The sequence below is a fragment of the Pinus tabuliformis genome, chromosome 2_2, assembly GCF_031772625.1.
Source record: "Pinus tabuliformis cultivar Carrire ecotype Pingquan chromosome 2_2, CPIR1, whole genome shotgun sequence".
In the NCBI taxonomy this organism is placed as follows: Eukaryota; Viridiplantae; Streptophyta; class Pinopsida; order Pinales; family Pinaceae; genus Pinus; species Pinus tabuliformis.
In genome coordinates, this window is record NC_142300.1 from 235,103,156 (window position 1) to 235,129,053 (window position 25,898).

The 25,898-nt window shown below is 35.3% G+C and overlaps 1 protein-coding gene across 33 annotated transcripts; it reads left to right on the forward strand.

Annotated features, from left to right (window-relative positions):
* Window positions 1–5,604: 5,604 nt before the first annotated feature.
* On the forward strand, window positions 5,605–21,015 carry LOC149192176 (uncharacterized). Of its 33 annotated transcripts, none has more exons than XR_016254331.1 (5): window positions 5,605–6,275; window positions 8,256–12,337; window positions 12,513–20,156; window positions 20,357–20,457; window positions 20,721–21,015. XR_016254331.1 is itself a non-coding variant. In XM_089404498.1 (5 exons), exons 3-5 carry the CDS (start codon window positions 17,397–17,399, stop codon window positions 20,790–20,792), a joined length of 183 nt encoding a protein of 60 aa, XP_089260624.1. In that variant the 5' UTR covers window positions 5,605–6,275; window positions 8,256–12,337; window positions 12,513–17,396; the 3' UTR covers window positions 20,793–21,015. The 33 variants fall into 33 exon arrangements, 1 of the variants encoding a protein (XP_089260624.1); XR_016254334.1 differs by having other exon boundaries at window positions 12,513–17,471; window positions 17,609–17,644; window positions 20,035–21,015; XR_016254340.1 differs by lacking the exon at window positions 20,357–20,457 and having other exon boundaries at window positions 12,513–17,471; window positions 20,035–20,156.
* The last annotated feature ends 4,883 nt before the right edge of the window (window positions 21,016–25,898 follow it).

Genomic DNA, 25,898 nt, shown 5'->3' on the forward strand with positions numbered 1-25,898 from the left:
AAGCTTTTAGACCCGGAAGCTTCGACTCCATTTTTAAAAGATTTCCAAAAGAGGGTCGGCGCAGGTCATGGATGGATTACCAATGTTGATCGGAGCTAGGATCAGTGTTAGACTCTGCAAATCTGCGAGGGGAAGAAATTGAGGGATAGCGCCGACCTTTAAAACTGAGTTTGAAGGAATATTCTTTGGAAATGATGTAAGAGGGAAATGTTTTGCAGATGAAGAGTGATGTAAGGACATGTACTTCATGATAGGAAAACACGTGAGGGTCACTGTAGAGGTCCTCCAGGATCGAGGAAGAGGGAGTACAGGGACAATGACAAAATGTTATGTAACATGCCTCCTCCCACATTTATCCACTTTGACAAACTCTCTAGGGTAAACATGAGTTGAGTATTAAAGTGTCACTATGATATGACTTGAACTCCAAGTTCTAGTTATGGAAGTGGGGACGACTAACTGAAAACTTACAACCATCCCTCAAGGACTACAAACCACTCAGGAGCCTACAAACCACCCCAGGTGATCAATCCTTGAGTTGGAACTCTTTTTCACAAGAGAAACTCCCCAATCGCACCCATAACATTGCATGCATGAGGTTGGGAGGCTATAACCGCACGCATAAGCCTAGATGCCAACGATTATGACCCAAATTCATCAGTTCAGTGCATGTGGTCATGAAATCTATGCCAATTTTTCAGGCAAGCCTCTAGACCACTGCCCAACACTGCCTGTAACTTTCTAGAATCATAAATAACATGATAACAAGGCTAACCATACAAAACTTTAACAAGATCTTGACTAGAACATGCCTAGTACATGATAGACATTCCGTCAAACACATGATAAAAATATAAAATACAGGTCATGAATGCATGTCTAATCATAAACTTCTAAACTTCATCCAAAAATCAGCAAGAAAGCTCAATTCCCTCTCAAGCTAGCCGCAACAACACTTGTTAGCCCTACATTCATCAACCATTCAGTAACTGATCAAATCATGAGATAGATCCATAGTAAGAGCACATCATTTAATCAAACATATAATGAGAATATAAACCATGAAAAATCAACCATAATATCACCATAATAACTAGTACAAGTGCTCATAGATCACAATAGAAAAATAACTCATATTAACATATGAAAAAGGAAACCAAGTAAGGGACTTCCATGTACCACCCGACCATAGATTGGGCTAAACCAAATCTCTCTTTCAACCAATCACCCCTGATCCATATTCCAAGAATGAATGTGGTATCATATGGGTTAAACCAAAATAAAACCAACTAGGGCTTCCAGATGCCACACCACCTCAACCCTCAACCACATTGACTTCACCTAACAGGTCCAAAAATCACTAATACCAAACTAGATTGGTCTCTATCCAAGCTGTTTAAGGTTCCAGGAACTAGTAACTCAACCCATCGCCTCCAGGGAATGCAAGGTGTTTCAGGGCTCGAGAGAATTTGTTCCAACCCACAGCCATGGGAAACTTAAGAACTAATAAAAAAACCAAATGGGGAACCCACTACACCATGGCTATCTAGGAAATGGAAAGGAAAGGCTGAAACCACCGTCAATCCAGCTCCATGCCAATGACAACACACAACCAAGAAATCACATGCATATACCATGCATCCAAAAACCAACAAGGAGATCACACATATAACTTGTTACTTGCAAGTAAGCCTATTGTAGCTGTTGATCCAACTGTCTCCTTGCACTTCCTTGCTTTCCTATGTTTGCTTTCTCCATTCCAAGTGAATGCTAGAATGCTCTAAGAATGCTCTAAGTGTGCAAGAGAGTAAGAGAGCCAAATGCTAAATCGACAAAGGCTATTCATTGTTTCTTTGATGTCTTTTTATTGCTTCTTTGCCTTTGCTAATGCCTTTGCCAATTTCCATAGCCATTATTAATCCACAAGTGATGCCCACTATAATGCTTGCCCACCATTCAACTTAGAATACATGTCCCATGACCTTGGTCTTATTTTATTTACATGGAAAATCAACAAGGGGCTGTTACATTTACATCCTAATATCAAATAAAGCTACATGTAAACCAGACTTTCATGCCCCAAACTTTAATAAGCAAAAACTGCTAATTAATTGATTAATATATAGTGTTGTGCGAGAGGGGGATATGCAGAAGAAGTGTGTGGAGGGGGAATGTATGTGGAGGAACGAAACATTCCGAGATAAAGTTTCTATTCCTTGCTTCACACACCCATTCCTCACACACACTTCTTCCTCACACACATTAAAAATATACTTCATTTAGTATTGGATAACATGTATTTAATTCACAAATGCAAGATCACAATTGCACCAAGATTCACTATTTCTACTTTGATACAATTTTTAAATGATCAAAGCCTTCAAACACAATTTTGAAAACCCCACATGGATCATTGACAAAGTACTGTTGCCACAAGTCCTTTGCATCCTCATATTAAATAAAAGGAGCCCACTTCAACATAACCTGATATATACAAAAACCAAAATTTTCATGCCCCAAACTTTAATAAGTCAATACCGCTAATTAATTTTGTTGAAAGGTATGCAGAAGAATTGTGCAAAGGGCAAATGTATGTGGAAATGCAAAACATTGTGAATCAAGGTTTATGTTCCTTGCTTCGCACCACCATTCTCCAACATAACGCTTCTTTCTCACACACAGTAAAATGACACTTCAATTAATATTGGGTACTAAGTTTCTGCTTCAAGTTAAAATAATTTCATGTCTACGAAAAAAAGTTCCCTTTGCACCCCCGTTCATTCGACATGCATTAATGACTCCATCACTTGTTGTCTCGCACATACCCCCTTTTTTGCACACTCGTTCATTCTGCACACATTAACAACTCCATACACCTATTCTCCTGCATGTACCCCCTCTTTCGCACACCCTTCATTCCAGACACATTAACGACTCCATACACCTGTTCTCCCACACAACTCAATCTGTAAAAGTTGAAAATGAAATAAGAGCTAAACACACTACGAGTCCTTGTGTTAGTGTTAGTGTTAATGTTAATGTTAATGTTTCTCGTTATGCACATCCACACTTCGCATAATGAAAGCTTCCTCCGCATATTTGTTCAACCAACCCCCAATATGTAAGTGACATGCATCCCCATTAGTCCTGACATCATTAGGCAGAGCACTCGCCACTAGCAGTGTCAGACATAACAATGTCAGTGATAGAGCGTTCACTGACGGAATGGTCACTTACAAAATTAGTCTTTTATTATTATTTTAAAATGATTTGTAAGGCACTGACAAACAACAAAAATAAATCGCCCTCCACGAGGGGAATGTTAGATCAAGGCTCGTCCAAACAATGGAAAATTAGAAATAAGATTTCCAGAAATTAGAATTATATATATATATATATATATATATATATATATATTTTAATGAGAAAATAGGAATATTTAAATTTTTCCCGAAACTTTGGTTAATGTTACAAACACTTGCAAAATAATCGATAATCAACAAACTTCGACAACAAGGCGAGTGCTATAGTCCCTCGCAAGGCAAGGACTAAATATTATATTAAATATTTTCAAATTAATTTATTATTAAATGTATTTGTTGTAATATCTATCTTTCCAATTATTTAACATGGACAGGTGAAATTTTTGAATATGTAAATTTGTTTATCATTTAATTCCATTTTATGTATTAAGAATTTTACACATTAAAAAAATTAATCCTTATTACTGGTGCTTGATAAATCTAAGTTCAAAATGATTTATGTTGATTTAATTTTAAAAAATGTTATAATATATAGATATGTAGTTATTTATATATTTTATTTAATTTATTTTGACTTTTTAAAATATTTTTAAAAATAACAACACATCTATATATATGCCTCCATAGACTTGGTAGCTAAATCTCTGCGTAAAGGTGGGTCCCTTACCCACAAACAAGGATGTCTCATACACCAATTTGGTACCTTAAAATTGGATGATGATGATAATAATAATAATAATAGTGAGAGAATTTATTATATAACTCAGTTGCCAAACCATATAGGAGACAAATATCATTCAATGCTATCCATTAGTGCAAGTTGACTCATCATACCACTTGGAATTACCTATTGACAATCCTTAAGGGGGTAGACTTTCACTCTTGCAAGATGCCTCCAAGTCTTGGGTCATTAACTTGTTTCCCTAAGTCAGAAAAGAGAAGTTGACTCATCATTCCACTTGGAATTACCTATTGACAGTCCTTAAAGGGGTAGACTTTCGCTCTTGCAAAATGCCTTGAGTCTTGGGTCATTAACTTGTTTCCCTAAGTAAGAAAAAAATAACTCTTGACCAAACCAAAAAATACTTTTAAGTCATACTCTAAAACCATATCCCATACTAAATTATAAAGCCTTTAATTACAAATATAATTTTGAAAATTCTTATAATATAAAAATAATATTTCAAAATTTTTAGTATAAAATTAATATTTCAAAATTCTTTAATATAAAATTTCAAAATTCCTTAATATAAAAATAACGTTGTAAAACAATTTCAACAACCCTATATTAACCATTATTCAATAGTGTAATTCTTTTATTAAAAAATATAAACTAGTCTAGTTATATAATTTAAACACTTGTTCAATTATACGTTGCTAAAACTAAAAAAAATCATAAAAACTAATTTAAATTATTATAATTATTAATTATAAAAATATTATTATATAAATTAAACATAATATATATATAATTTTTTGCCATGGTGTGTTCCTATGATAAATCACACTTCTTGGTTCGAAAGACCCAATAATTCTCTCATGTAATTCTATAGAAAAATTTCGTTTAATTCATTATGGATCATAAAAATTTAAATACAAAAAATGAAATAAATATTTTAACCATAAAATTTTACCTCATTTTATTATAGAAATTCTTATTCTAGATTTTATTGGTTACGGTACCATTACTTTATCCAAAAAAACTATAAATTCATAAATACTTGTTCCTATAACCACTTTTAATTAAAGAAAAATAAAATTATATTTTAATCAATTTAATTAAAAAATTAACATTGGCTCCAGCTAAGAACTCTCGGCGAAGGACCTCTTTATCAATAATGGAGATCAATTTTCATTTATATAGTGTTATAGAATATTAAAATATTAAAATTAAATACTTACCATACAGTTTGGGGACCTCTTTATCAATAATGGAGATCAATTTTCATTTATATAGTGTTATAGAATATTAAAATATTAAAATTAAATACTTACCATACAGTTTAATAATTAAAATAAAATTCTAGAAGTTCGAACCCTGCGGAGTTCTCTCTTTGGCAAATTGTGACGGCTCTATCGTATCTGCTGGCTTCGGCCATATTCTGCCTGGCTTTGGCAGTATTGTATTCTGGCTTCGGCCGTATTCTGACTGGCTTCGGCCATAATGTAATCATGAGGGCTGCGGCCATATATGGATTTTCTCTCTGAAAAAAAAAAAATTTCTAAAATAAACCAGATTAAATTAAAATAAAAAGAAACATCTAGAAGTTTATTCTAAAATAAACAAAATTTAATAAACTATCCTTAAATTCCATCCGTGGGTATATAAACGCGACAACTTCCAGTCGAGCAAAACAGCGATGTGTCTTTTTAAATGTTGGGAGGGGTTTCGATCCTTTGCTTTATTCCTTGCACTTAGTATTTTCTTTTGCAGGTCTATAAGTACGTTGCGGTGAGATTTCTTTTCCGATTCTGCGACGCCGTGAGGGATTGTGGTCTCTGCTGCTAAAGAGATTTCCCTTTGGATGCTTTGCATCGATTGAAACTGTGAGGGTTCAAATGTTCCTTCGTTTAGTTTTTGAACACCCATTAGGGTTTCTACTTCTAGGGTCATTTGTGCTGAGCGTGCGCGTGTGTATTTAATGATTCTTCGTCCTGGGATTGTTTGTGGTGGAGAACATTAACAGACTATTTTACAGCGAACGCGGTGGTAAAATTCAATTGTATTTGCAGATCTTTAAGGTTCCTTTTTTTTTAATTGTTATTAGGGTTATTTGCGCCGAGCATACGCGTGTGCATCTGATGTTTCTTCGTCACAGGCAAGGGGTTTGTTTCTGATGGAGAACATTTCTAGACTCAATTTTGCAGCAACCGCATTGGTAAAGTTTTATCGTATTAGATAGTCTGAGTAACCCTCAGCATGCGCGTGTGCATCTGATGTTTCTTCGTCGCAAGGCAAGGTGTTGTTTTTGATGGGGAACGTTACTAGACCCAATTTCGCAAATCGCATTGGTAAGATTCATATCGTATTAGATAGTCTGAGTCTATTCCAAACGCGGTGGTAAAATTCAATTGTATTTGCAGATCTTTAAGAATTGTTATTAGGGTTATTTGCGCCGAGCATACGCGTGTGCATCTGATGTTTCTTCGTCATTTGTTTCTGATGGAGAACATTTCTAGACTCAATTTTGCAGCAACCGCATTGGTAAAGTTTTATCGTATTAGATAGTCTGAGTAACCCTCAGCATGCGCGTGTGCATCTGATGTTTCTTCGTCGCAAGGCAAGGTTCGTTACTAGACCCAATTTCGCAAATCGCATTGGTAAGATTCATATCGTATTAGATAGTCTGAGTCTATTGGTTAATTGTTTTATTTTTTATTATTATTATTATTATTATTTTTATAAGATTGTGCAAATCGCATTGCTAAGATTCATATCGTATTAAGTACTCTGACTTTATGCAATTGTTAATTGTTTTATTTTTTTATTTTTATTTTTATTAGATTTCTCCCTTACGGCTCGAAACCTTCTCTTTTTTTGGTTGATAGGAAAATGCAAGGCAATGCCATGTATTAAGTTAATCATCCTATTTTTTCATTCTGTCTATTTAATAGGTAATCTCTCTTTTCATCCTGTCTATTGAGTATAGCTAAATAAACCTTCTTGACTCCAAAATTGTATTTAAATTCTTGTATTAAATTGCTCATAACCCTAAAAACACACAATGAATCATTTGAGTTAATAGCATTAAATTTTGAGCTAAGAAAACCAAAGCAAGTATTAATGAAGCAAATATTAAGTATCATGTATTTAATGAAGCAAATATTAAGTATCATGTATTAATATTAAGTACCGTACACTATGTCTGATTTGCCAATTTTTTTCATTCTATACAATATTCAATGGACCAATTTTTTTCATTCTATACAATATTCAATGGACAGAATGAAAAGACAAAGAAATGGACAGAATGAAAAGACAAAGAAACCAATACAGTAGTGGGTAAGTAGCGGGTAGTCTAACCCGAAAGTTAGTGGAAAGTTATAGAAATTCTGGGTCTGGGTATATTTAGAGAAAATCTGGCAAGGATTTTTGTAAATCCAAGTTATAGTGGTTAAACTTCGTTCTAGACGTTTTTGATGGTGCTGAATCCATTTCCACCATAAAAACACGATTCAAACACTATTTCTACAAGATTTTTTAATTTTTTTGCCCAGATTCCGGTCAAATTATTTTGCTCGGATTCTGGCCACTTCCTCACCACTTCTGCAGGCCACTTCCAGTTCTGCCTCGTTAGACGTGTCGACGAGTCCATACATACAGTAGTGATGGAAGTGCGTAGTTTGATTTACTTACACACTCTCTAAGTGCCTAATTTGATGGAAGTGCGTAGTTTGATTTACTTACACACTCTCTATTTGAAGCGCCTTCGGTGATAGATGTACTAATAATGCTATCCATAAATGTAGAGAAACATTTTTTTGGGTTTGAGAGTATTTATCTTAAAGATAATCAATGAACCTTGGATTTGAATGCTGAATGTTTTAAAAACAAAATCCTTGCTATTTCCATAAGGCATATGATGTTGTCGGTTCCATTCCTTGTTGCAGTGTAACTTGGAGATTGAGGCATCGTGTAGATGAGAAAAGTATAGGACTTTCGACTATGATTTGAGTTTAGTTTGAATGGTTAAGAGAAGGAACGTTATCATCTTTAATTAAGTTTAAATTATGTTTGCCTTGCCCTATGTATGAGCGAATTGTTAATCGGTTGGCAAAATACTATTTTTTAATTTTTTTGAATTTAACGGATTGTCCTAATTTAAAGATTACTTGTGACATGTTTGCTCTGGGCATGAGCCAATTGTTAATCGGCTATCAAAATGCCAATCTTTTAATTTGTTTGAATTTAACAGATTTCTTTAGATTGTCGAAATTTAAACGCCCTCTTCTAATTGTGCTCACAATGTGGTTTTGTGTTTTTATGCGCAGACAAATTTGGGGGATTATGGCAAACAGTGCAAACAGTTTGGTGTCTTCCTGATAGGTTGCTTGGGCAACAACATAGGGTATTATTATGATGAAAACCTTCCAGATATGTGAACCTGTTGGATCGGTGTATAATGGTGCTATGTTTCATCGGTATTTCTGGTTCGTAAATGCCTTTATAAGTTATATAAGTGTTGCATTGGCAGACGGGTTTATTACGTATCTGGCATCAAACAAAATAAGTTCAGAAAAGGAGGTTTCCTATACGAAAGAATTGACGTGGTCTTAGGGCAGGGGCTTTATATGTTATTAGCCTGATCCCTGATGTATTTTTAGAAGGCTCTTGGCTATCTAATTTTGGTAACTACAAAGTCATGTATTTATGAAGGATCTTACCTGTTGGGTGCCCTCACAGGGTCGATCCACAAAATAATAAAATGCATTTTTTTGGGGTCTTGGCAGGGGTTTTTACCCCTGCTTGTGTGTGGTTTCTTGTTTGACAGTGTGATTGTGACTTGTGTATTTTTACAGATGAGACTGACGGAGAAGATATCTTGTGTTACTCTTTTAATTGTGCTCACAATGTGGTTGTGTTTTTATGTGCAGACAAATTTGGGGGATTATGGCAAACAAGTTGGTGTCTTTCTGATAGGTTGCTTGGGCAACAACATAGGGTATTATAATGATGTAAACCTCCTAGAGATGTCAGCCTGTTGGATCGGTGTATAATGGTTCTATGTTTCGTCGGTATTGCTGGTTCGTAAATGCCTTTAAAAGTTATATAAGTGTTTCATTGGCAGACGTGTTTGGAATGTATTTGGCATCAAACGAAATAAGTTCAGAAAAGATGGTTTCCTGTACGAAAGAATTGTTGTGGTCTCAGGGCAGGTGTTTTATATGTTATTAGCCTGATCCCTGATGTACTTTTAGAAGGTTATTGGCTATCTAATTTTGTTAACTACAAAGTCATGTATCTATGAAGGATCTTACCTGTTGGGTGCGCTCATAGGGTCGATCCACAAATAATAAAATGCATTTTTTTTGGGTTTTGGCAGGGGATTTTACCCCTGCTTGTGTGTTTTGGTTTCTTGTTTGACAGTGTGATTGTGACTCGTCTCTTTTACGGATGAGACTGACCGCGAAGATATCTTGTGTTACTCTTTTAATTGTGCTCACAATGTGGTTTTGTGTTTTTATGTGCAGACAAATTTTGGGGATTATGGCAAACAGTTTGGTGTCTTTCTGATAGTTTGCTTGGGCAACAACATAGGGTATTATTATGATGTAAACCTCCCAGAGATGTCAACCTGTTGGATCGGTGTATAATGGTGCTATGTTTCATCGGTATTGCTAGATCGTAAATGCCTTTATAAGTTATTAGCCTGATCCCTGATGTACTTTTAGAAGGTTCTTGGCTATCTAATTTTGTCAACTACAAAGTCATGTATCTATGAAGGATCTTACCTGTTCGGTGCCCTCACAGGGTCGATCCCCAAATAATAAAATGCATTTTTTTGGGTTTTGGCAGGGGATTTTACCCCTGCTTGTGTGTTTTGGTTTCTTGTTTGACAGTGTGATTGTGACTTGTCTCTTTTACAGATGAGACTGACCGCGGAGATATCTTGTGTTACTCTTTTAATTGTGCTCACAATGTGGTTTTGTGTTTTTATGTGCAGACAAATTTGGGGGATTATGGCAAACAGTTTGGTGTCTTTCTGATAGTTTGCTTGGGCAACAACATAGGGTATTTTTATGATGTAAACCTCCCAGAGATGTCAACCTGTTGGATCGGTGTATAATGGTGCTATGTTTCATCGGTATTGCTGAATCGTAAATGCCTTTATAAGTTATATAAGTGTTGCATTGGCAGACGTGTTTGGGATTTATCTGGCATCAACAAAATAAGTTTAGAAAAGAAGGTTTCCTGTACGAAAGAATTGATGTGGCTCGGGGCAGGGGTTTTGTATGTTATTAGCCTGATCCCTGATGTATTTTTAGAAGGCTCTTGGCTATCTAAATTTGTTAACTACAGTCATGTATCTATGAAGGATCTTACCTGTTGGGTGCGCTCACAGGGTCGATCCACAAATAATAAAATGCATTTTTTTTGGTTTTGGCAGGGGATTTTACCCCTGCTTGCGTGTTTTGGTTTCTTGTTTGACAGTGTGATTGTGACTTGTCTTTTTTACAGATGACACGGACAGCGAAGATATCTTGTGTTACTCTTTTAATTGGGCTCACAATGTGGTTTTGTGTTTTTATGTGCAGACAAATTTGGACAAATTCGGGGGATTATGGCAAACAGTTTGGTGTCTTTCTGATAGGTTGCTTGGGCAACAACATATGGTATTATTATGATGTAAACCTCTTAGAGATGTCAACCTGTTTGATCGGTGTATTATGGTGCTATGTTTCATCGGTATTGCTGGTTCGTAAATGCCTTTATAAGTTGTATCAGTGTTGCATTGGCAGACGTGTTTGGGATGTATCTGGCATCAAACAAAATAAGTTCAGAAAAGGAGGTTTCCTGTACGAAAGAATTGATGTGGTCTCAGGGCAGGGGTTTTATATGTTATTAGCCTGATCCCTGATGTATTTTTAGAAGGCTCATGGCTATCTAATTTTGTTATCTACAAAGTCATGTATCTATGAGGGATCTTACTCTGTTGGGTGCGCTCACAGGGTCGGTCCACAAAATAATAAAATACATTTTTTTTGGGTTTTGGCAGGGGTTTATACCCCTGCTTGTGTGTTTTGGTTTCTTGTTTGACAGTGTGATTGTGACTTGTCTTTTTACAGATGAGACTGACGGCGAAGATATCTTGTGTTTGTTCTTTATTTCCACACATCAAGCTTCTACTGGCTTGACTTTTGTGAACATACCGGTTGCCTCCACAGCAAGGAATTATTTCACTAGAGCTATTTATCATTGGTATTGCTTCACTAAATGCCTTAGTAAGTTATATAAATGTTGCATTGGCAGATGTTTATGGAATGTATCTGGCATCAAACAACAAAATGAATTCCAGACAAGGATGATCCTTCTGCGAAAGACTTGATGTGGTCTTGTGGCCAGGCGTTTTATATATTAGTAGCTTGTCCCATGTTGTATTTAGAGAAAAGGAGATTTCTTGTGCGAAAGAATTGATGTGATCTCGGGGGAGATGTTTTATGTTATAGCCTCTCCCATGATGTATTGTTCGAAGGCTGTTGTTATCTACAAAGTCATGTATCTACGAAGGATCTTACTCTGTTGGGTGCGCTCACAGGGTCGGTTCACAAATTAATAAAATGCATTTTTTGGGGTTTTGGCAGGGGGCTTTATCCCTGCTTGTGTGTTCTGGTTTCTTGCTTGACAGTGTGCTTGTGACCTGTCTTTTTTACAGATGAGATTGACGGGGAAGATATCTGGTGTTTGTTCTTTATTTCTACTGATCAGCTTCTACTGGGTTGACTTCTGTGACCATCCTGGTTGCCTCTACAGCAATGGATTTTTTTTATTGGTATTGCTTGTTCGGTAAATGCGTTTATAAATTATATCAATTTTGCATTGGCAGATGTTTTTGGGATGTATCTGTCATCAAACAAAATAAGTTCCAGACAAGGAGGATTCTTGTGCGAAAGACTTGATGTGGTCTCGGGGCCAGGGGTTTTATATATTACTATTCTGTCGCATATTGTATTTTCAGAAAGGCTATTGTCTATTTAATTTTGTTGTCCACAAAGTCATGTATCTATCAAGGATCTTACTCTGTTGGGTGCGCTCACAGGGTCGGTCCACAAATTAATAAAAAATATATTTTTTTGGTTTTGGCAGGGGGCTTTACCCCTGCGTGTGTGTTGTGGTTTTTCGTTTGACAGTGTAATCGTGGCTTGTCTTTTTTACAGATGAGACTGATGGGGAAGTTATCTCATGTTTGTTCTTTATTTCGTCAGATCAAGCTTCTATTGGGTTGACCTTTGTGACCATCCTGGTTTCCTATACGGAAAGGATTTAATTCTCCAGACAACTTCTTTGAGTCTTATATGCAAGACTTGCCTTTTTTCCAAGTTTTATTCATGGAAGGAGTTGGATTAACTATTCGGTATGCTGCTAAAAGCATTATATTGTTCTCATTACAGTAAGATCAGCAAATTGTTAGTTAAGTGGTCTCAAATTATGATTGTGGTTTTTATTTTGAAATTGTCAAGAGCAACTTGTTAAGTTGATATCCTACAAAATGTCGCAGCCCAAATGACGGTTTTTTTTCTGATCCACAGTGCAGCTGGAGAATTAACTTTACCGGTAACGAGGTAATTTCAATCATACGTTATGGTAAACCGTAAAACAGGTGGAGGTAGCTTCAATTGCGTTGAACTGCCTGTTGAGCTGAAAATGATTCAGTACGTGATTAAAGCAGGTTATGGTAAGATCTATTCTTATTGAAGCAATGTGGAATATGTATACAAGGAAACATCGGGGATAGGTACTGTAGCTAGTGTGGTCAAGACAAGTGATTAGAATATTTTTGTTAGTTTTTCGAATCAAAATAATGCAGATAATTAATACTAAATGGAATATGGTTGTTTTTAGTCTTCTATTAACTAATGATTAGCGGCTATTCTAATAGGTGTCAGTGTCAACGGGTGTTTGCCCGGTCGATTAAAGTAAGACAGCATTGTGCAACCATCAGGTTGCATTCATTGGAATATATCTGGGATATATGTGGTCCACATATCTTAGATTGGATGGTATATATCCTAGAACACATTGCAATCAATTATGTACTGAGTTGTGTTTATTGACTCCCGTCAAAGTGGAGTTTTGCTCTTGTTGGCACCAAAAAGGTAAATTCCCTTAAGTGAGCCCAACTTGCATCTGTGAAACCGGCTTGCTTACATCCCAATAAAGTTTTCTATTGGGAAGGTGCTGCTCGCATTTTTTAAAGTTAGTTTTCTATTTTTTAAAGCAAAATTTACATCAAAATCTGGTAGTTATGTGTTGGTCTGTACCTAGGGAAACCATCTGGTAGTTATGTGTTGGTCTGTAGCTAGGAAAACCAGATCAAAGTTTCAAACACAGAATTGCAATTTTGAAAAAACACTAAATGAATAGTATGTGGAGTTTGTACCAGAACTGAAGAAAGACATCTATGGAGACTGGGCCATTAGGGCCATTTTTCACATTGAACTAAAAAACCTAATTGTAGAAAAACAAAACTAGCTGACCAATAGTGCATTAAGATTTGTTGAAGTTGAAGGCCTCAAACGGGATAGGGTCCATGGTGTGCCATCTGGTGAGCAGGCCGGTGCAGGAGATAGTCCTAGGTGAGCCTCGAATTTATTGTGTCTGCAATCCAAAGGGTGCGAGAGCACCTAGAGTTCATCCAATTGGAGGAGTATTTCCTCTTAAGCCTCATTTTGTGCTATCATCACCCTACTCAGCAATGCTTTTCGATGCCAATAGAGGTTATTAGTATGCATGTATTCGATACCAATGGAGGTATGCATGTAATAGGAGTATTTCCTCTTTAGCCTCATTTTGGGCTATCATCACCCTACTCAGCAATGCTTTTAGATGCCAATAGAGGTTATTAGTATGCATGTAATAATTGAAGCGGCCTCGTGAGTGACCTGTATCAATAACCCAATCTGCCATCTCCACCAGCACTTCAGAATCTGTCAGGCACTGACTCATCAGCCATTGGTGCTGCGCACATTGTTGACAGGAAGCATGCATGTAATAGGAGTATTTCCTCTTTAGCCTCATTTTGGGCTATCATCACCCTACTCAGCAACGCTTTTAGATGCGAATAGAGGTTATTAGTATGCATGTAATAATTGAAGCGGCCTCGTGAGTGACCTGTATCAATAACCCGATCTGCCATCTCCACTGGCACTTCAGAATCTGTCAGGCACCGTCATCAGCCATTGGTGCTGCTCACATTGTTGACAGGAAGCATCTCTACCAAAATGTTCTCTGAGAAATTTAGGTTCTCTTTTGTGTAATGAAGTGCTGGGTTAAATATATTATCATATCATTGATTTTTTTAGGTTAGATTGTAGTTGCAGTCTGTAGGCCTTATTATGGGATGTCAGTGAATGTTATGCTATAATTAGTGCAATGGGGTGGCTAAAATTATAACCATTGTAAATGGGCAGAGGGCTAGTGACAAGCTACGTTTATGAAAAATTTTGGTGGCTTAAAATTGTTCATTAATTGTAATTAAAATTTGTTAACTTTATATAGAGTTTAGATGTTTCATAACGTTTATATCAGAAAATTAGAAACGTTGCCCACTATTTTCTAGGAAACATATGAGAATCACATAAATGTTGAATGTTAGACTATGTAACAGGACATGTTTTTCTGGCCAAATTTTGGTTGGTTTCTTTAAAAAATAATGAATATTTTTGCATGGACAAATCATTGAAGTTGTATTATAATTTAATTGATTTTATTAAAATCAATATGTTCTACACGATCTTATTGATCTTTCATACGATTCACAAGTGTAAAAATGCTTGTCCAAGAGGGTATAATTGTGCATCAGCGTCTCTAATCTGAGATTGGAATATTTTATGCATCTCTGCCTAGAGTATTTTTCAGGGATTTCATGAAGTTCCATGACACTAGTATGTGGTTGATGGTTCATTTTGTTGATTTCAATTGTGAGAAAGAGGTGGGTTGTGAGGAATTGCTGGGTTGGAAATTCAAATGCTGATGTAGCATCCTCCCTTACTTTGGTAATAGCAGTGCTGGTGGTATCGTCCTGGTTTGTGGGTACATATTCTCCTTCCTTTGTAACGAACTAATTCATCTTATTTTGCTACAGTTTCAATTTCTCTTCAATGAGATCTCATTCATTTTTCATAAGAATTTCATTCCACAATAATACACTTCTTTCATTTAATGTTGATTTTTTTTGTTTGTTTGTTTTGCAAAGATTTATTCCACATTAATACTCCTCATTCGTTCTCCAGCTTAATATGGTGGAAGAGATGTTGCGCTGTTATGTTACGTAAACATTATACTGTTGTCAAATAACATAAAAATAAAATAAAATAAATATTTATTCATAAAAATAAAAATAAAAATAACACTATTAAACATTTTTATTGGTCAAAAATAAATTAAAGAAAAAATTAAAAATAACTCTGTGAAAACAAAAATAACTTTAAACTAAAATAATAAAGTAAACTTGACTCAGTCAAGTTACCAGTGGTTTTTGAGCTTTAGGTTTATGAGAACCCATGGTATTGACCCATGTTATGCATGCGAAATATAGTTTATTTGAAGGAGGAAATTAAACCAGCCTATATCTATTTTAACTACCAAGTGCCGAGCATGCGGAATATAGTTTATTTAAAGGAGGAAATTAAACCGGCCTATATCTATTTTAACTACCAAGTGCCGAGCATGCGGAATATGGTTTATTTAAAGGAGGAAATTAAACCGGCCTATATCCATTTTAACTACCAAGTGCCTAGAGGGATCAAATCTCTTGAGATTTGAATCTTTTTTAGAGTGAAAAGCGAATTGATCTCTCTGGGTGCTTGGTAGATATTTTAACTACCAAGTGCCGAGAGGGATCAAATCTCTTGAGATTTGAATCTTTTTTAGAGCGAAAAGAGATTTGATCTCTCTGGGTGCTGGATAAATCTGGAGTTAAAATGGATTTACATTGATTCATATGTGTGGGGATGAATCTTCATTCAATAAAAACTAATGCAAGTGAATTACTGAGTTGCTTTACAATTCCGGATTAATTATTGCAAACCCTATTCCAATTCCAGGTCTTACTGAGTTGCGCTATAGTTCCTGATTAAATTATTGCAAACCCTATTCGGATTCCTGGTCTGGATTATATTTTTTTGGTACTATATTCTTTGGCAGGCCCATCCTTGGCATTTTATTGGTCCTGCATATCAATATTATTTTTTTCCAGCTAATTCCAGCAGCAGCAGTGTTTGAATGGTTGGAGGATCTATATATCTTAATTTTCTTTTTGTCAATGAATTCCAGAAGTACTTTGAATGGTTCGAGGACGTGTCTATAGGTTAGACAAGAACTATGGAGTTGTTAATGTTATGCATGGCGAGGATCTATGGAATTTGAGAAAATTGTGGAGATGGCAAGCAAAATCAGGTGAACTTATAAAAGGTTTTTGAATTAGTAATGTTAAAATTAAACGGGTCAGGGAAATTGACTTCCAGCCCTTATCCAAAATTATTTCTGATAATTCGAAAGGTTCTTTAATGACTTATGTTGCAGCATTGGAGAATATAAGGCATTTCAATTAAAAAAATAGTAGGAGTTACCGCCTATTGCCATTTCCATTTAAGGTTGAAGTGCAATTGCAGCTCAATGTTGATTTATGTAGCTGCTAGCTTGACGATTGTGAAAGTTGTATTTTGATTTTTTAAATAATTATTTGGGAAGGTCGATGATAGAGAATAACACGACGAAGCTATATGACATGCTATATATACCACAGATACCACAGTGTTAAACTTGTGCATCACGATCATGTAGGCAATTGTTAGAGAATCCAGTTGTATTTTGGCATTTATTAATTATTATTTGTTGTTGGGCTGAGAGGTGTTCTATAGTTTAATAGGGAAGATAGTGTTTTAAAATAAAGTATAAAATGTAAATATCTGCTATATTGAAATTAAAAGTAAAAAAAAGAAAAAGAAAAATTGGTTTCGGATTCCTGGTCTGGATTATATTTTTTTTGGTTTGGCAGGTCCATCCTTGGCATTTTATTGGTCCTGTATGTATAATGCGTTGTATATTTCTTCTTCCGGAGTACGCATATCAATATTATTTTTTTCCAGCTAATTCCAGCAGAGTGTTAAAAGTAACAAAAATAAGAAAAATTGGTTCAATTCAATTTATTCGGATTCCTGGTCTGGATAATATTTTTTTTGTACTATATTCTTTGGCAGGTCCATCCTTGGCATTTTATTGGTCTTGTATGTATCAATGTGTTGTATATTTCTTCTTCTGGAGTACGCATATCAATATTATTTTTTTCCAGCTAATTCCAGCAGAGTGTTTGAATGGTTGGAGGATCTATATATCTTAATTTTCTTTTTGTCAATGAATTCCAGAAGTACTTTGAATGGTTCGAGGATGTGTCTATAGTTTAGACAAGAACTATGGAGTTGTTAATGCTATGCATGGAGAGGATCTATGGAATTTGGGAAAATTGTGGAGATGGCAAGCAATATCAGGTGAACTTATAAAAGGTTTTTGAATTAGCAATGTTAAAATTAAACGAGTCGCGGAAATTGACTTCCAGCCCTTATCCAAAATTATTTCTGATAGTTTTGGAGAACTTAGAAAGTTTTTTTAATGACTTATGTTGCAGCATTGGAGAATAGAAGACATTGCAATTAAAAAAATGGTAGGAGTTACTGCCTGTTGCCATTTCCATTTAAGGTTGATTTGCAATTGCAGCGCAATGTTAATTTATGTAGCTGGTAGGTCGACGATTATGAGAGTTTTTTTTTAATATTCGTTTGGGTAGGTCGATGATAGAGGATAACATGACGAAGCTATATGACATGCTATATATACCACAGATACTAGTGTTAAACTTGTGCATCACGATCATGTGGGCAATTGTTAGACAATCCAGTTGTATTTGGGCATTTATTAATTATTATTTATTGTTGGGCTGAGAGGTGTTCTATAGTTTAGTAGGGAAGATGTAGTGTTTTAAAATAAAGTCTAAATGTAAATATCTGCTATATTGAAATTATATATTGTAATGGTTGTAAAATGACACATAATAACAATAATAAAACATAATATGGGTTTAATTAAAAGTAATAAAATAAAAAATGGGTTCAATTCAATTCATTATTCTATTGTAATTTTATTCTTGTTATAAATTTATCAATAATTTTTTTGAAAGAATTGTAATATACATGTCATATCGAAATAAATTTTAATAATAACAATTCATACTTAATTAATAAATATACAGTTTAAAATGAGAATATTTCTATATTTAAAGATTGTTTTTTATTTTTATATATAATTAAATATATTAATTTTAATAATGATTTATTGGCTACATTTCATAACACTATATTATATTTAAATTGTTTTATTAATATATGTAATCAATATATTAATTTTAATAATGATTTATTCGCTACATTTCATAACACTATATTTTACTTCATTTATAAGCTTATAATAATTTAATATTTACAGTTTTTTTTAAAACTTTATCTGGTATAAAATGTTTATATATATAGAGTTAAATAAATATAAAATGTTATTAAAATTCATTATAGATTAATCTTAGTTCTGCATCTATTTAGTATTTAGAAGAATTAAATCTCGTGTATATTTTTTTAAAGAAATTTGAACTCAATGAAATTTGAGTCTAATTAAATATCTGTATTTGGGCACTTGTTAATTGTTAGTTATTTACACTATAGAATCATTGGTATACAAAGAATGTTAGCTTTTGGAATGGCATACATTGCCAAGCATGTTGTCTTTTGGAATGGCATGCACTGTTCAAGATTTGGAATACACTTACCACTGAAGATTGACGAGTAATAGTTGAGTATGGTGAATAAGAGATTTTAGGGCAATTCCATGTGAGCCTTAATTTGCATGCACATTGTCTTTTACAAGAACTTAGCTAATCAAATTAAATTGCCTAACATGTGCATTATGATCATGCAGGCAAATAATTAAAGGATGTAGCTGTATTGTGGCACTTGTTAATTGTTATTTATTTACACTATAGAATTCCAAGCATTTTGTCTTTCGGAATACCAAGCATATGTTCTTTTGGAATGCTCATGTGTTTAATTGATGTCCTGAGCTGTTGAAGTGCGTAATCGGTGCTGATAAGGTTACACCGTGTACCATACATAAAATATGAAGTATGAAGATTCCCCGGCAATATATTTTGGAAAAGTATTTACCAGTACAGCCCCCAATTCCACGTGAGCCTTAATTTGCATACACATTGCTTGTATTGTCTTTTACAATAACTTGGCCCAAGGACGGGGGGCTTACCAAAATCTATTACTTTGGTAGACGTCAGATAATGTCTATGGTTCAAATTTTGCACGTTATAAAATGGCGATGGCTTATGTTATAGTCTTTACATAGTTCTTTTCCCAGGATTGTTGGGGTTCTTACCAGAATCTATTACTTTGGTAGACGTCATATAATGTCTACGGTTCAAATTTTGCACGTTATAAAATGGCGATGGCTTATGTTATAGTCCTTACATAGTTCTTTCCCCAGGATTGTTGGGGTTCATAAGAAATCTATTAATTTGGTTGAAGGCATATGATATCGAATGGATTAATCTTTCACATGTAGCATATTACAAAATGGCCAGTGAATAAACTGTGGGGTTGGTTTTAAGAAATTGAAATTAATGTTAGGTGGGTGTTTGCATTGCCAAATATTCCAATTTTAAAGTTTTATGTCGTTTGTACTGATATGTTGTGGCTACCAGGAAAATGTTACTCACTGTTTAGACTTTTTGCATAGCTTCTCGGCCATATCTCCAGGAAGCCTATTTATAATTTATAGATGGTTAGAGAGCATTGCTGGTAACGTGGTAGTCTTGTCATTAGTGTGCCTTTTCTTGTGAATTATCTTGTCATTAGAAATTGATATTTTTTTTTTGAAGACTTTTAATGGTTTCTTGGCAGTGTTTCCGTGAAACCTATTTATGTTTTAGAAATGCTTATGCAATTGGTAGTAACGTGGTATATGTATGGGCTAATGTTTATCTCAGCAATTGTTTTTCAGTGCAGAAAGGCATAAAAAGTGTAATGGGTTGTAGTACGTTGTTAACATTGCGTCCCACCAAATGAAAGCTATATCTAAAGTTGTCTGCACAAGTCAAATTAAATACTTTCGATAATAATCAGGTTGGTATCTGTGAATGACAGCTTATATTCGACAACTGTTGCTTGCTTTTTCTGTGTAGCCTACAATGGAGTTACTTAATCAATTATTTACGACTGTTTGTGAGGACTATGCTGGATTGAAATGATGACTGACGATAAACAAGTTTTTACTTAAATTGACGAAGCTTGTTGTTAAGAATGTTCGTATTTCTGTACACAAGGTATAAATCTTTTGCTAAAGAGATCAGATGTTGAACTGCTGCAATGAGATGGATCGGCATTACAAAGAAGAATCGTGCTCATGGCATCTTGTTTGTTCTTGGTTAAGTCATTCGAGTTTATACAAATTCTGTTATAAATTGAAATGTCTGTTGTGACTTTATGTGGATGAAAGCAGATCTGAAATCATCAGAGGGAATTTGATTTTGCGGCGAAAACTGTATTATAATTGTCATGTGCCTAGAGTCGGATATCTAAAGTTGGGTGTAGTGACTTGAACAACTTTGGATGTTTTGAGATCTTGTGCTATTTGCATGAAAATATCATCGGGTATTTTATTAATTAATTTGTGCGTGATGAATGTAGGGTGCGGAACGAGTCCTTCTGGTAAGTCTCGAGCGAGGAGGATTTGGAGGTAGGAGCAAAATTCATTCATAATCTGGTTATCATAAATCCCTACACAGGCCTCCATATCAGCAAGGAACCAGTCTTTGAAAATATCTATATTTTTTTAAGCTCCAAATTGGCCATGATCAAAGTTTCTATTGGTTCCTCTCACTAAGTTAACCAGCTTAAATAATAATCTCTTCTTGTTTTGTTCGAGCACATTCCTTTTTAGGTAAATATTCTAAGCGATGTTAATGTGATTCATATTTGTGAAGGATGGCAGCCAAATGATCTCAATTTGTATCTTTGTTTTTGTGATTTTGATTATATATTTGTTTAAATGGATGAGATAACATTGTTGGGAGTTTAACAGAGCAGTTAAACTAGAGAGTGTACATTTCCAGGGAGTTAATGTTTACAGAGGTTTGAACTGGGTGGAGAGAGTGAACTCTCCCCATTGATTAACCTATTGATCCTCATTTAACTACTCGCTTCTTTGTTAGACCAACATTCTCTATATTAAAGGTTTATGTTTTAATGGCTGGTAGTCTTTGTTAATGTAGGTTCTCTACGTTGTTTTCCGGTCCTTTTGCAGAATTTGTGCACTATATATTGTAGTTGCCTACACACACAAATTCAAATTCTGGGATATCCTTTAGTGTTTCGACTCTCCGTTCAGTGGATGAGATGGCTGCGCTCCAGCTCACTAAATAATGGGACGGCAGTGGTCCGCCGGCAAGCTCGTTCTGATCCTGCCTGGACGCAGTACATTGGAATCCTGATGCACCACCACGAACGCTACCGCGGCGGCGTCCGCCTGCGGTAAGGCACCACCCTGTTGTGCCAGCAGCCAACCCCGGCGTGTCAGCTCAGTTATCCTCATCAAGCCACTTACTGTCTGTCTAGCTAGCTCCCCAATCTTCCCTTCTCAGATCGATGAATAAGGACTTACTGTCTGTCTAGCTAGCTCCCCAATCTTCCCTTCTCAGATCGATGAATAAGGACCGGCAGGGGCTCGACTGCTAAGGAGAGGGACGGAGTCACTCACTCATTCCGATGCCCACCACCCAATAAGCATCAAGGACCGGCAACGGGGCTCGACTGATAAGGAGAGGAACTTTAGTTGCTCGGAGTCACTCACTCATTCCGATGCCCACCACCTAATAAGCATCAAGTACCGGCAATGGGGCTCGACTGGTAAGGAGAGGAACTTTAGTTGCTCGACCCCCGCCCCCACCAGATAAGGAGAGGGAGAGGAACTTTAGTTGCTCGACCCCCGCCCCCACCAGATAAGGAGAGGGAGAGGAACTTTAGTTGCTCGACCCTCGGGGAAGAAGGATTAACCTTCTTGGATTTGGATCATCTTTGTCAGTGTCTATTGTTCCTTGAATGTGTAGTGGAGATGATTACTTTATTTATTATTATTATTTAAATTTTAGTGTTTTATTTTACAATTTTATATGTATTATGTATTATCATTAATTTTTCTTTTAAATTTTATTGTTTTCTATTATTATTATTTTAAATGTTATTATTGTATTTCACATTCTTATATGTATTTTGAATGGAAATTACAACAATGATGTGCATACTGCACCTGACCCAATAAAAGTGGTCAATCTTTGACTTTATTTTTATGGTCACTTAAGACTTAAGGATACTCCATAGCCATTTTTATAAATAAACACACATATCACCATTAATGTCAAAAAGCACATCTTGGGAGAAAACGGAGTCCATCCGCTTCAGAGTGCTAAGAACGCAAACTTAGAACCTTGAAAAGAGTTAACAACATAGCTGTTTCTGAGATGTGGTGGAATCAAATTAGTTTGTACTTGGTGTATCCTTGGAAAAATTATCTATTTCCCATTCAATTATCTACAAATATATTTGAGAGAGACAACTTCAAAACAAATCCTATCTCTAACTATTGACGAACATGTTTGAGAGTAAACAGGTATTCACCAAATGGTGGTTTTGAAAGTTCTAAATTTTCTATACATTTTTCCCCTAAGCACATTGTAATAAAAATTACAATGGCCAGAGTATTCCACGTTTGTTTGATTCTTCCCAAAGATTAGTGTTGAATTTTACCAAGTATGTTAAGTAGAAGATTTCACATGCACACTTAAAACAACCCATGCTTGGGTTTTATCAATTTCCAGGGGTTAGACGCCTTTTCTTTGCGTAGACTTTGCATTTGGAAAACTTGCATTTGATTTGTGATTTGACAAAGGCAGTTTTTATTTCAAGCGAGTTCCTAAATAATAAGATATACCCCACAAAATTAAACAATGTAGTCCTTAGTCCTTGGTCCTTGAGCTCTTTGTTTAGTTGCACCATACTTTTACACAACCTTCCATTGTTTAACTAGCTTAGATATTTTTAATGGTTGTTAATTGTTTAATTTAGTGCATATCTCTTGTTTCGAAGGATACTTTACGATAGTTGAGAGATTGTTTTTCTTCATTGTGCACAATATGTAGACTCTCGGACCTAGTTTCCACCTATTTTATGAAACTTCTGAAGTTCTTTTTGGGGCTAATCACAAGAAAATTTGAGTCTTTTGGTTGCTTAATTGTTTTAAAGTGCCATCTTGAATTTTGTACCTCATGTAACATCGTCTGTTATCGCAAACATGCTATGCACTTTTTAAGGGCTTGATACCATAATCAACACCTCCCTTGGTTTAATGTAAAGGGCCTTTTCTATAAGATTTTTGTAATTTATTAAGGAATTTGATTAGGATTTTGCATTTTATTTATACTAGGGATGATCATGTAAGACAATCATATGAGAAAACAAATAAACTGTATATAAATGATTATCTCAATCAATGATGTACAATGTGTACATATTAATACATACAAAAAACAATTGAATTAGTTTCTGTGTCTTCTTGGACTCCAATAACTATTCAAACCAACTCAAGCTTAATTCCATGGATTAGTTATCTAACATTCCCCCCTTAATTTGAAAGGATGTACCAAGTCTAAATGAGAGCTAAAAAAAAATGCATCTTAGCCAAGAGTTGAACGTCTTTCAAGAAATGGTTTTTAAGGATGACCACAAACCAATATGGGAGAACTCAAGGTCTCAACCAACACCAACTTTGGAACTTGCATAATAGTTCTCAGAACAACAAAAAAATTCTGGAACAATTAGGGGAACACTAAAATTGAAGTCTCAAGTCCAGGCTGAGGCGCAGCGTCAACGTAGCTCAACGTAGATCTTTGACTTTGGCTCGCTTGACATCTCGAACTCGGACTTTTAGCAGACCATCAACAATTCCCCCCTTGTTGGATATAGGTCTCAAGCCCAAGTTGAGGCTTAGGCTCATCGTAGCTCAATGTAGATCTCTGACTCTAGCTCGCTTGACATCTTGAACTCGGACTTGTAGCAGACCATCAATAATTCCCTCCTTATTGGATACAGGGTGAGAAGTATTCTTTATCACTGCAAAGTTGGTCATCATTCTCAAACATCTCCCTTGGTATGACTAGTAAATCTTTTTGGCTATTTTTGTCTAATCCCAAAAAGTAATCCATTTGAAATTTAATTTCTTTCTTGCAGTAGTTTTCTTTTTAGAACATCTATTGGAATGGTGATTGCGCTTTCTACAATGCTCACATGGGTGAAGATAACATTGATCTTTCACATGTCCAACTCCATTACACTATTGACATCTATCAACTTGTTATGGAACAACACCATCTAGAAATCCAACACTTCATAATTGTATAGGTTTAGTAAAATTTGGAATGTGAAAAGATACATTTAAGACATTATATCTCAAACCAGTCTTGTGTTTATTATGTGTAATCTCTTCCAATGGTCTGGTAACGACAAGATTCACATCTGTATGCAAATGACTCTTTGACTTCCACACTTTGACTTAATTAAAAAAGAGCCCACAAACGTATGGAAATTTTTCCCCGAGGTCTTTGTCGAGTTCGATCTTAGGGAGACAACATTTCATTGATTGGATCCATGACTCGTTCGATATCCAAATTTTGCATAGAACTGCTAGAGCACTCTACGACATCATCATGGTTTCAAGGGCAGAGTCTGTAGGAATCAACCAAATGCGCACCAACTAGCAAAATTCATTACCAAAGTAAATGACAAGCATTTAATTCTTGGAATCTTCAGCAGTTGTCATAGTCGACCAAGGAAATGGATACAATTTTCTGTATGTTGTTCACTTTACTAGACACGGGCTCATTCGAAAATTGATACTTTTGGTCTGAGAGATTCTCAATTAGGCTTTGTAGAATGTCGTAAGAGTCTCGGTTTTCTCTATTGGGTTGCTTATACCAATGCGACTTTGACTCCGACTTCGTTGTAGACATCAGTGATGGGGACACATGCTTACAATAATCAATCAGCAGTTGGACAACATCGACGACTTCGGCAACAATAACATATTCCTATTTTTAAACGCAAAATACAATTTCAAACGACGAATGGAGCCTAGCCTTTGATCCCAACTTTCGGTTGGCATTCACAAGAGAACTCTAGAAAAAAAATAAAAATGAAGAAGCAACCAAGCTACAAAGAAAATAAAACGATTTGAGCCCATGAATTGCTTACAACCTTTTCACTTTATCTCAAGCCCTTCACTAGGAGTCTGTGATCAGGTGTTCATTGTTTTCCAAGCATTTCATCCTTCTTTTTGAAATGCGTGCGTTATTCATATTGGCTACGCCTTATTAGGCTCGATCATTCGAGATAGAAACCTACAAGTATCTGCTAGGTAGATTTATCTTGCATTCAAAGTCAATGATTGGAACTGTGCATTCAATTTATCATCAAGTCACAGTTATTAAAAAAACCAAAATTTCTATTTAAATATTGATAGTAGTGATGATGATAGTAATAGTTGTTGGCAATGTTTCCAATGGCTGTATTTTTGATTCGACAGAAATAGAGAATTCTTCATTGTTCAACCCACTCTATATATAGAACTTGTACGTCTCTAAACCATCCAAAGTAAAGTCTTCTTTGAATATCAACAATTTCAATTAACAAAACCACAACAGTGCAAATTATAGTACCTGACAAACTAAAATTCGTTGTTGTGTTGAAGGTTCGAAGAGTAACCAATCAGCATTTGCCACGCTTGGCTTCAAAACTCTGATATTTCTCACTCTACTT